Below are 12,329 nucleotides of genomic sequence, written 5' to 3' on the forward strand. Positions count from 1 at the left end.
TGGGATACAAGTGTCTCGGGGGCAGATGAGTCTTGTCACCTGCCATCTCTCACCATCCATTCCAAGATCCACTCAGCAGTTATTAAACACCTGCCATACGCGTCCTCCAGCTTCACATGCCTCAGCTGGCATACATGAGTGTCTGAGTATTCTTTTCTTTATGACTTATGTATCTATTTATTTATTGGAAAAGTAGAGGTTACAGAAAGAGATCTTCCATTTGCTGGTTCACTCCTCAAATGGCTGGAACGGTCAGAGCCGGGCCAGTCCGAAGCAAGGCGCTTCTTGTGGGTCTCCCATGAAGGTGTAGGGAGCCAAGGACTTGGGTCATCTGCTGCTGCTTTCCCAGGTGCATTACCAGGTAGCTAGGTCAGAAGTGCAGCAGCCAGGAATTGAACTGGTGGCCATACGGGATGCCAGCGTCACAGGCAGCAGCTCTACCTGCTTCGCCACAGCTCCTTCCCTGGGTCTGAGTATTCTAATCCCATATTCAAATCTGTGCTTCTCCTGTGTGCTCATTGCTGAGCAGCAGCTTGTGCTCCTAGAAACACTTGTGTGTTTTCTCTGCAAAGATGGAGGCTTGTTTTTAATTCCCCTGACACTCTGACTGCTGAAGACAACACAGCAAAGGGGTCCCTGTGACTATGGGGGTGAGGGGGAAGCAAGTGCTGTTTGGGATCAGCCCACTCCCAGTTCTTCTGTTGCTCTCGAGAGCTGAACACCGCAGCAAACATCACTGCAGCGCTCCAGCTCTGCCCCACCCAGAGATTTGAGCAAGGTGAGGAGATGGGCTTGCCTGCCTCTTCCTAATTATCCCCTTGGCGAGAAAATGAGGAGGAAGTGCAGGCTGATCACAGAGTCTTTCCCTCCATGATTATGCCAGGACTAGGACTACACATGGGGCCGTCAAACCCAGCTGAAGAACTCCGCACACAGTGAGCACCTGGAGGGGTATGTGGCTCAGCCAAGGGAAACAGTCTGAACCTGGAGCACCATAATGCCTCTCTGTACCAAGAGGTGAAGCACAGAGCACCCGTCCCAGCCACCACCCCCACACACTGTCCTGACAGGGCACTGCTGATGGGGGCTGCAACTCCTCATGTGCTGTTACTCTTCACTGCCCTTCATAAGGCTAAGGGGCATGGTACTACAGGTGGGGATTGGGGCGTGAGGGGACATGAAATCAATGATAAGAGTCTCCCCAAGACAGTTCCTCACAAGGACCCCCAAATCCTCAGCATGGAAACAAATCACCCCAAACTCACCATAGTGCCTCTCTGTATTCACCACTGCTTGTGCTGAGAAGTGCAAAGCACTCCTCGCATCTCATCCCAGTGGCACACAGTTTACAACCCGCTTTGGAGTAACAACGAGTAGGCCATAATTATCTTTGTTTCCCAGGTCAAAGGGCAACAAGGCACAGAGAGTTAAATTAGAAATTTTCAAAAAAAAAAAATCCCTATGCACTCTGCACAACACAAAACACCTTTTCACATTCACCCCACACCCTGCCTGGACAGAGACTCTGCCACATTCCAAGGTGAGGAAGGCAAGCTCTAGCAGATGCCTTCTCTGAGACAGGGACAGGTGAGAATCTGCTCCAGAGCCAGGCTGGTTCCAGTCACCCGGATGGAGCCATCCAGCCTAAGCAGGGCTCTCTCAGAGACCAGCACTGCCACACACCTGGTGGCAGACAGGCTGGGGCTTCCCATGGCTCAACTGAAAGCATGCTTACATTCTCCTCTGCTATGACAGATGGATAAATGCCACAGTTTCTAATATGCTCACTCTCCTAAACCTCCCTTTTCCTTCTCCTCCTCCTCTCCTGGGACCCAGGGTGAGTTAAAGGTTTTTCAAAATCAGAACTCCACCCTGCTTGCTGCTGGTCCAGTTGCTACGTAGTGGAGAGGAGGCTCCCTCCTGCAAGTTCTGGGAGGTTCTTGGGCTCGACTGGGGCAGGATCTCCAGGACTCCTAGTCACCAGCTTCAAGACCTTGCTGGCTGAGCAGAGCCACCACCAATACCATGTTTGGCTGTCTGGTGGTAGTGAGGCTGGTACAAACAGTTGCACAGCAAGTAGCAGAGGATAAATTTGTTTTTGACCTAATTATGAAAATATGCACCATGTTGTAGTTTTTATGCTTGGAACAATCCCATTTCCTGAGGGAATGGGAGGATCTGTCTACTTTTCCTATCCTGATTCAAGTGGAATACCAGTATGGTAATTCCTAGGATTTGTCACAAATGGGAAACCAAACGCCATCTTCAAAATTTCAGGTCTTAAATCTGGAGAAGGAAGCCAACACCCCATGGGAGCCATGAATATTGTCCAGACTCCATCTGTTGCTCAGATTGGAATTTCAGTGGAACTGCTGGACAGTCTGGCTCAGCAGACTCCAGCAGGCAATGCTGCTGTATCCTCGGTTGACTCATTCACACAGTTCAAACAAAAAATGTTGGACAACTTCTGCAATTTTGCTTCATCATTTGCTGTCTCTCAGGTCCAGATGACACCAAATCCATCTGAAATGTTCATTCCAGCAAATGCAGATCTGAATGGTATGAGAACTTTCAAAGGAAACTAACACAGAAACATAATTTGAATGAAATACTATGTGATGGATCCTGAAATTTGTCATGTTTTGAAGATGACTCCATTTGAAAGCATGAAACCATAAGAATCATGAAGACTAAGTTTAAAACTGTTTAGTGACTGTGAAGCTTAATTAAAATCTTTGTAAGAAATTAAAAACATTTAAACATAAGAATACCTTCATCCAAAAAAAAAAAGAACTCCACCCTGACTGCACAGGTCAAAGTATTCAGGAAGAGCTTTTTTGGGGTTCCCACAGCTCAGACTGCCTCCTGACACTGTCCCCATGGCCAGAGAACTGCTCCCCAAGGATTCACCTCACTGCCTTCCACTTCCCAGGGTGCTGGAGGTTCACTGCTCATCACTGAGTCCAGGCCTGAGGGAATGGATAGGGATTAAGGACAAGAAGGGACACTGCTCCACTGTAAGCAGACAACATCATCTCCCAACTCCTGTGCCAACCTGGGCCCTGGTGTAATTTCTAAAGAAAAAGGTGGGGTGGGTGTCCACCCTGGTGGTTGGAATGTCTACAACCCATCTCAGCTATGCTACCAATCTTTTTTTTTTTTTTTTTTTTGGACAGGCAGAGTGGACAGTGAGAGAGAGAGAGAGAGAGAGAAAGGTCTTCCTTTGCCGTTGGTTCACCCTCCAATGGCCGCCGCAGCCAGCGCACTGCAGCCAGTGCACCGCACTGATACGAAGCCAGGAGCCAGGTGCTTCTTCCTGGTCTCCCATGCGGGTGCAGGGCCCAAGCACTTGGGCCATCCTCCACTGCACTTCCCTGGCCACAGCAGAGAGCTGGCCTGGAAGAGGGGCAACTGGGACAGAATCCGGCGCCCCGACCGGGACTAGAACCTGGTGTGCTGGCACTGCAGGTGGAGGATTAGCCTACTGAGCCGCGGTGCCGGCCCTACCAATTTCTACTTGTTGCTAATGCAAACCCTGGGAGACAGCAGGTGTTAGCTCAAATGGTTAGGTTCCTGCCACTCACATGTGAAACCTGGATTGTTTCTGGCTCTCAGTTTTAGCCTGGCCCAGCCTTAGCTGTTACAGGCATTTGAGGGAATAAACCAGCAAATGGGACCTCCCTTTCTGTATCACTCTTTTTTTCAGATAAATAAGGGGCTGCCCCTGGTGGTGCAGCAGGTTAAGCAGCTGCTTGCCAAGCCAGCATCCCTTAGAGGAGTTCTGGTTTGAGCCCCAGCTGTTCCGCTTCCAATCAATTTCCCTGTTAATGTACCTGGGAAAGCAGCAGAGTATGGCCCAAGTCCTTGGGCTCCTGCCACCCAGATGGAAGACCCAAATGGAGTTCCAGGCTCTTGGCTCTGGCCTGGTCCAGCCCTAGCTGTTGTGCCATCTGGGGAGTGAATCAGCGGTTCTATGTCACTCTGCCTTTGAAACAAATAGATCTTAAACAATTAAACAAATAAACAGAATTCTTTAAAAAAGAATGGGGAGATTTCTTTTCATGGTAGAGTGCCCAGAAACTTGTTTTCAGGAAAGAGTACTGGGACAGACAGAAGTTACCTGTAGGCATGCATAGCTGTTAAAGACACATGAACTGGGGCTGCTGCTGCAACAAAGTAGGTTAATCCTCCGCCTGCAGGCACTGGCACCCCATATGGGTGCTGATTCTAGTCCCGGCTGCTCCTCTTCCAATCCAGCTTTCTGCTATGGCTTAGGAAAGCTTTAGAAGATGGCCCAAGCACTTAAGCTCCTGCACCCGCATGGGAGACATAGAAGAAGCCACTGGCTCCTGGCTTTGGATCCGCCCACCTCCAGCTGTTGTGGCCATTTGGGGAGTGAACCAGTGGGTGGAAGACCTTTCTCTGTCTCTCCCTCTCACTGTCTGTAACTTTATGTCTTAAAAATCAATAAATAAAATCTTTAAAAAAAGGACACATGAACTTTATCCTCAGGCTCTGCCTGCTACACATCTTATTTTAAATGCCCTCATCCTACTGACAACTAAAAATAAACTGCAGAGCAACATCTGGTTATACGTTTGTATTTATCCTCTATCTGTAACTGTACAGAAGGTCCGAAAGTCACAGCAAATTGATAATCATAGGGACTCAGGTACTGCTAGGTTTGGGAAATAGATGCAAAAATCTTTGGAATGTTGATTAAAATCCAGGTCATCCATTTCTTAGTGTTTCCTTTTAAACAAGTCTCTCCAGCTTCTTCAGACGAAGCGTCAACTAGACAATGGGTAGAACGACACCTGCCCCATGAGTGTGTTGTAAAAGGCCAAAGACAGCACGTGACACGTACTGGCACACACACACAGCACACATTCAGTACGTGCTGGCCGTGATTATCACTACTGTAAAACAGGGTGGTTACCAAAAGCAATCCCTCACCTCCCTGCAGCCATGGAAACTGCTGAAGGAAAGAAGAACATCACATGCCATTATCTAGTACTGAGTTTGCCTTTGAGTCCCTACAGAAACCCTGGCCTGGTTGGGGCCACTTAGTTCCTGGTGGAGACCAAGGTGTGTTGGCTCTCCTCTGTTTGCTCTGTCCTACCTTCTGCCCCAAATTCATTCTCTACTGGCTCTGTGCCCTGGTGGCTGAACTCTATATAGAGAGTGCCTCTTTAGGGCCTTGTGCCCTGCGGCTTCCGGCTTGCATCTGCCAAGTGGGAAACACCAGCACAAGACCTGGGTATTTACGCCCTGCCATCTCCATACTTCATTAAATCTCTACTGTGCCCCTGTCCTTTTATGTCTGTAGCATCTTCTGGGCAACCACTATCCTGTGACTCCAACTCTCACTGCCTCTACAAAGCAGCCCCTTCATTAAATTCTCTGCAGGTCAACACTTTTCAAGGCCCCATCTGCCTCCTGCTGGGACCCTGACCAGAATGACCTGGGAGGAGGTTTACTTGATGCAAACTGCCACTCTGTTAGCATGACTTTAGAAAAGGGAGATGTTAAAAATAATCTGACTTTTCAGACAGGTAAAGAATGCCTAGTGCAAGCTAGGACTTATTTTTGTCATTTGAATCTCCAAGAAGTAAAGCAACTTTCAACTATAAGAAAATAGAGAGGCCATCAGAATAACAGTCTGGGACTAGAGATCTCACCTTTCCCTTCAATGATGGGCCCAATTGGTACCATCCTGACACAGGAATCCTATCGCAGGAAGGGAGTAAGTTTCATCCTTGATGATCACTTACTCTACTAGGAGCTGACAACTGGGTCAGGTAGGTATTATTGTTATTCCCAGAAGATGAAACTGAGTCCTAAGGATAGTAAGGATCTTGCCAAAGATCGCATAGCTGGTAAATGGCAGTACCAGGATCTGAATCTGAGCAGGCTAATTCTGTAGACCAGAATATATATATTGTATGCCTGTGCCCCAGAATGGCTTAGAAAGAACAGGGCAAAGAGAGGCAAAGTGGAGAGGCAAGCTCAGGCTCCTTCTTGACGGCGTTAGCTGCTGCATGTGACTTTCCATCCACAAGATGCTCCCCATGGCAGAAACACAGTTGCGGGGATGTACACAAGGGTACTTCAAAATGTGTGTGGAAAAATGGAATGAGGGGCTAGCACTGTGGCGTAGTGGGAAGAGCTCCGCCTGCAGTGCTGGCATCCCATATGGGCACTGGTTTGAGACTGGGCTGCTCCTCTTCCAATCCAGCTCTCTGCTGTGGCCTGGGAAAGCAGCAGAAGATGGCCCAAGTGCTTGGGCCCCTGCACCCGCGTGGGAGACCCGGAAGAAGCTCCTGGCTCCTGGCTTCAGATGGGCACAGCTCCAGCTGTTGCAACCAACTGCAGAGTGAACCAGAGGATGGAAGACCTCTCTCTCTCTCTCTCTGCCTCTCCTTCCCTCTCTATGTAACTCCTTCAAGTAAATAAATAAATCTTTAAAAAAGAAAAATGAAAAATGGAATGAAAGATAACTTTATGTTGGCACAATTTTTTCCTGTGAAAACAGAATGCCATAAAGAACTGTGGCTTGTGAAGAGAGATGGCTCTGAACCAGGATTCTCTGCAATATTATCAACTAGCAACCAATCCTGCCCAAACCCTTTAGGATATAGGAGGGATCCACCCCTCTTTACATTTGCAGGACCCCACAGCACACAGCATGAGGGCAAATGTTATCCCGACTAGAAAAACAATCTGGGGACAAAACTCCCCGACAACAGTTTGGAAAAGGTAAAACAAATGCAGTGGACACACTGGATACTTTCCTCCACAGAGATCCCAGCAGTGCCTCCATCACACTCAGTGGAAACCATCGCTTGGGTCAAATAACCAAAACATGGATCTTATCCACGACTATCCCAAACCACACCCAAAACACAGCACCTGTTGACAGACTCGTATTTCACCTGCAAAGAAAGCCAGCATTCCTATGATTATTGTAAAGTTTAATAAATGAGATCGTGGGACATTATAGACCAGCAAAAAGATCACTGAAGGCAGAGCAGAACCATCATTTAAGTACAAAATGATGTGTGAGTCTGGACACATTCTCATTCCATTCCATATAACATTTCTTTTTTTCTCTGTTTAAATATTCCTCCCCCCTGCTGAAGAGGGAAGACGCGTGGGTGGTAGGATGAGAGAATCAGCCTTGTGCATATTACACAGAACTCAGCAACCCAAGGAGAAAATAAGTTGACAGGGAACAGTACGTGCCCCAAACCTTCAGAAAATAACACTGTAAGATGCACTGTTAAATGGCCTCTTAGTATGACTCATGTGCCAACTAAGCAGCCAATGTGTTTACATGTTTTTCCCATGGCAATTTCAAGCCATGCTGGATTCTAGCTTTCTGACTAGATGACTGTACCTGAACTCATTCTGCAAGCAATGCAGGCTGCAAGGAATCAAGACATTACAGAGCACCTGGGAACACCAGAAGGGATGTGCAGAGCCCTCTGGCATGGAGCTCCATCTTACCAGTCGAGTCAGCTCCAGAAGCCTTGCCGCTCGTCTGCTCCTCAGCACTGATGAGCTGTAGGTCTGTATATGAAGGACCAAAGCTAGGACTGCTAGTGTCTTCTGAATGAGTGGTCCAGCTGCTCTCGGAGGTCAGAGGACATCTGCCCAGGGAGCCGAATGAAGGGCACGTCCAGCAAGGCATAGTCAGGGCTGGAGAAAAAGCAAAATCCAAGAGCATACAATATAAATAGTTGTATTTCATTTATCTTTAGTTCCTTGATGTCATTCAGATTCTAAGAAATCTCTCTTTTTTAAAGATTTACTTATTTTATTTGAAAGGCAGTGCTGCAGAGAGAGAGAGAGAGAGAGAGATAAAGAGAGACAGAGACAGAGAGGGAGAGAATCTTCCATCCACTGGTTCATTCCCCTAAATGGCTGCAACAGCTGGAGCCGGGTCAGATTGAAGCCAGGAGCCAGGAGCTTCATCTGGGTCTCCCACATGAGTGCAGGAGCACAGGGACTTGGCCATCTTCCACTGCTTTCCCAGGCTCACCAGCAGGAGCTGGATCAGAAGTGGAGCAGCTGGGATTCATTCTAGTGCCCATAAGGGATACTGGCACTGCAAGCGGTGGCTTAACCCACTACGCCACAACACCGGCCCCTCTATGAAATCTCAAGAGCCAGACAAGGAATATTCAGGAAGTTACAGGAAATATGTATTAAGAAAAAGATATGCTTGGATTTCAAAAATTTTTTGCACCAAAACAAATTTATCTTTTAAATCCATTTTGTCATGAACTTTTTGAAGTTCTGTCACAGAAATACAGAAAGAATCACTCATGACAAAGACAGGGCAACTGGCTGAGATCCTACGGATAGTAAATATCAAAACTATTATTACAGCTAAGATCTCAGGGCCCTCCAATCAAAGAAAAGGACTAAGAATTACTTTGGAGATTTAATGTTATTTCTAAATTTAGATCTCAGCTTCATTCAAACCCAAACTATACCCTTCCCCTTGAATACTCTCCAGTTTTAGTGGCACACTAATAATTCAAGAAAAACTGCTAATTCACATTGCAAAACTGGAGCCAGTCTGGGTTAAGAGATGAGTGGATCTGGGACTACATAAGTACATTCATATGACATGCCTCTGTTTGCTCTGCTTTTGACTGTAGTTAGATATTCCACAGACTGTTAAATATATAAATGGAGACTCATTAGGGCTGATGACATATATGCAATACTGTGATATGATATTTATATATATTTTGGGTTTTTGTCTATAATTCTTGGCTTCCAGCTCCAGCAATCTTGCTATTTCCTAAGTGACTAAAGCAATAAGAGAATCTTTTATTAAAGTATTTGGCCTTTAGTCCTTGGTTCCCAAAGTAGCTCTGAACAGCTTTAGAGCTGTAAAGGTGAAAGATAGTCTCTTATTTACAACATACCCTTTCAAACACATCTGAGCTAGTGTTAATGAGGCAATTTTTGGTAAGTCCCCAGGCCTAGAAACCTACAAGAGGAGGGGCTGGTTGCCAGGGGAACTAGCCATGCGCTTGGCTCTGCAACTGTCAGTTCGACTCCCCAGCCCCAGCCTCCAAGTTGAGGAGAAGAGTTGCGGGTTAACTAGATCACCAGTGGCCAATGATATAATCAACCTTACTTATGTAATGGCACTCCCCTAAAAGTCCAAAAAGACTGGGAGGAGAGAGCTTTAGGATAGATGGCTCGAGCAACAGGGCTCCTGCCACCCATCCAATCACAGCCTGTTGCCTGGACTGAGTTTCCAGCTCCTGGCTTAGGCCCAGCCCGAGCCACTGTGGGCATTTGAGGAGTGAACCAAATGATAGGAGTGCATTCTCATGCTCACAATCTACTCCTCTCTTCTCTATTTCCCTCTTAAACCAACAAAAAGTCTTAAATTATGAGAATTTTAAAAAACACAAATAAAAAATTCCTTGAGAATACCAATAGAATTGTAAAAAAAAAAAACTATTGAGAGAGGTGGGTATTTAGCACAGCAATTAGGACGCTGTTTTGGGATGTCTGCATCTCACATTAGAATGGCTGGGTTTGGGGCGGTGCACAGGCAAATAAACATATTTGGGAGGTGCCAGCTTACTTACAAAATGATAAGAGTGCAAGATCAAAAAGTCTGGTGGGGCTGGAGCTGTGGTGTAGCAGCTAAAACCGCTGCCTGCAGTGCTGGCATCCCATATGGACGCCAGTTTGAGTCCCAGCTGCTCCTCTTCCAATCCAGCTCTCTGCTATGGCCTGAGATAGCAGTAGAAGATGGCCAAGTCCGTGGGCCCCTGCACCCATGTGGGAGACCTGGAAGAAGCTCCTGGATCCTTACTTCAGATCAGCGCAGCTCTGGCCAATTGGGGAGTGAACCAGCAGATGGAAGACCTCTCTCTGTCTCTCTCTAGCTCTCTCTCCTTTCTCTGTATAACTCTTTCAAATAAATAAATAAAATCTTATTAAAAATACGTTAAGAAGGCAATGAAAGGAAATAATGAATGTGCTTACACCAATACATTTGAAAACATAGGTAAAATTGTAGAAATCTTAGAAAAATGTAACTTTTGAATCTCTGACTTGTTCAATGATTATGAAACAAAGTGAATCAGTACTTACAATATTCCTATAAGGGAAACATAAAACCAGTTGGTTTTAAAACTTTCTATTCTTTGTAAACTTTTTAACAGCTTCCTTATTTGAAAGGCAGAGCAACAGGGAGAGGGAGAGGAGGAAGTAAAGGAAGGAGGAAAGGGAGGAATCTTCTATCTGCTGGTTCACTCCCCAAATGGCTAACAGACAGGTCTGAGCCAGGCTGAAACCAGGAACCAGAACTCCCTCCGGCCTCCCATACAAGAGTCAGAGGGCCAAGTACTTGGACCATCTTCTGCTGCCTTCCCAGGCATATTAGCAAGAAGCTAGATCAAAAGTGGAGCAGCTGAGACTGGAACTGGTGTTCTGATAAGATATGCTGTTGTCAAGTGGTGGCTTAACCTGCCACACCACAGTACTGGGCCCTGAATTTATTTATTTGAAAGGCACAGATATCTCTCATTCTCTGGTTCACTCCCAAGTGCCTTCAACTACTGGGGCTAGGTCAGGTCAAAGCCAGGACCTAGAAACTCAATCTTTGCCTCCCCACGTGGCTGGCAGGGAACCAACTACTTAAGATTGCCTGTTATCTTCCATGGTCTACACTGGCACGAAGCTGAAATCAGGAGCTGGAGCCAGGGCTCAAACTCAGGCCTTTCAATATGGTATACAGGATATGGGTACCCCAACTGGCATCTTAACCACTGTATCAAGTGTCTGCCCAGGTGTTGCTGTGGATTCATTCCTGAGAGGAGGAGCGTGGTGGGGGCAAGAAGCACGGAGTCACCACACAAACCCCGGGAGCTGGGTGAAAGCAGGCCAGAAGCGAGCAGCCGCAGACTCATTTATTTCAGTTGGTACAGCTGCTTATATAGCCAAGACAGTCAATCCAGTGAAGGGGTGGTCTATGCCCTAACCAATAACAGCCTGTTGCCAGGCAGGCTCTGAAGCCATCCAATCACAGCCTGCTGCCAGGCAGGCTCCATTTGCCATGTGGTTTCCAAAGCCATCCAATCACAGCCTGTTGCCAGGTGGGTTTCAAAGCCATTCCTGAGTAACTGACGCTTGCTTGCCAGTAGCCATCTTGGCATGGCCTTCTCATTCCACCACAAGCGAGCGTCAGTTACTCAGGAATGGCTTTGAAACCCACCTGGCAATGGAGCCTGCCTGCCAACAGGCTGTGATTGGATGGCTTCAGAGCCTGCCTGCCTGGCAACAGGCTATTATTGGTTAGGGCATAGACTGCCCCTTCACTGGATTGACTGCCTTGGCTATATAAGCTGTTGTACCAACTGAAATAAACGAGTCTGCGGGCTGCTCGCCTCTGGCCCGCTTTCACCCGACTCCCAGGATCTGTGTGGTGACTCTGTGCCTCTTGCCCCTACCATGCTCCTCCTCTCAGGAACGAATCCACTTCAACACCCAGGCCAGGTGGTTTTACTGGAAAGTGTTATACTTTAGTGGAAAAAATATATATTTCAATCTTCTACTAACTATTCCAGAGTACAGAAAAAGAAGATCCACTCACCAAGTCACTTTATGAGGTTAGCATTTCCTGATACCTCAACCTGACAAAATATATTCAATTTATACTGTCTATAAGAATTACAGACTAATCTCAACCATGGAGAAAGACAAGAGAGTCCTGAACAAATTATTATCAGAAAATGTAATGATTCATGAGGAGGAGAAATGAATTGTGACTAGTTGAGTTTAACTGGAGCAGGAGTTTGGCATAGTTAAGATGACACATTCCATACTGGAGTGCCTTGGTTTGAATACCAGCTCCACTCCCAATTCTAGCTTCCTGCAAATGTACACCCTGGGAAGTTGCAAGTGATGCCTCAATTGATTGGGCTCCTGCCACCCACATGAGAGATCCAGCCCAGAAAAGACCATTGTGGGTATTTGGGGAGTGAGCCAGTGGATGGGGAAGTTCTGTCTCTCTTTCTTGCCTTTTTAAAAAAATAATCTTTAAAAAGGGTCAGCTGTGGTGTAATGATTAAGCTACTGCTTGGGAGCAGAAACAGAAGAGACCACCTAACCTAACAGAGACAACCCCACACCCCACAGCAGACAACGTGTGATGTTGAAAACCTTTCCTTTGAAGATTCAGGCCAAGACTAGGATGTTCATGATCCCCATTTCTATGCAACATCACAATTATGGCCAAAGTCTATACAATAAGACAAAGTGAAAAAATAAGCAGCAGGCATTTAGCCTAG

General features: G+C 46.7%; 1 protein-coding gene and 1 pseudogene across 5 annotated transcripts in view; one reads left to right on the top strand and one right to left on the bottom strand.

Moving 5' to 3' along the window:
• Positions 1–12,329, bottom strand: part of STON2 (stonin 2) — a 190,935-nt gene that overhangs the window by 102,332 nt on the left and 76,274 nt on the right. For all 5 annotated transcript variants that reach the window (XM_008271961.4, XM_051826192.3, XM_051826188.3 and 2 more), the window contains exon 4: positions 7,510–7,701. In XM_008271961.4, the coding sequence (XP_008270183.2) occupies positions 7,510–7,701 (192 nt within the window). The remainder of the gene's footprint in view (positions 1–7,509; positions 7,702–12,329) is intronic.
• Positions 1,910–2,716, top strand: LOC103351695 (protein Hikeshi pseudogene; annotated as a pseudogene).

The sequence above is a fragment of the Oryctolagus cuniculus genome, chromosome 20 (genome assembly GCF_051225735.1).
Source record: "Oryctolagus cuniculus isolate XC-2025 breed Fujian yellow rabbit chromosome 20, ASM5122573v1, whole genome shotgun sequence".
In the NCBI taxonomy this organism is placed as follows: domain Eukaryota; kingdom Metazoa; phylum Chordata; class Mammalia; order Lagomorpha; family Leporidae; genus Oryctolagus; species Oryctolagus cuniculus.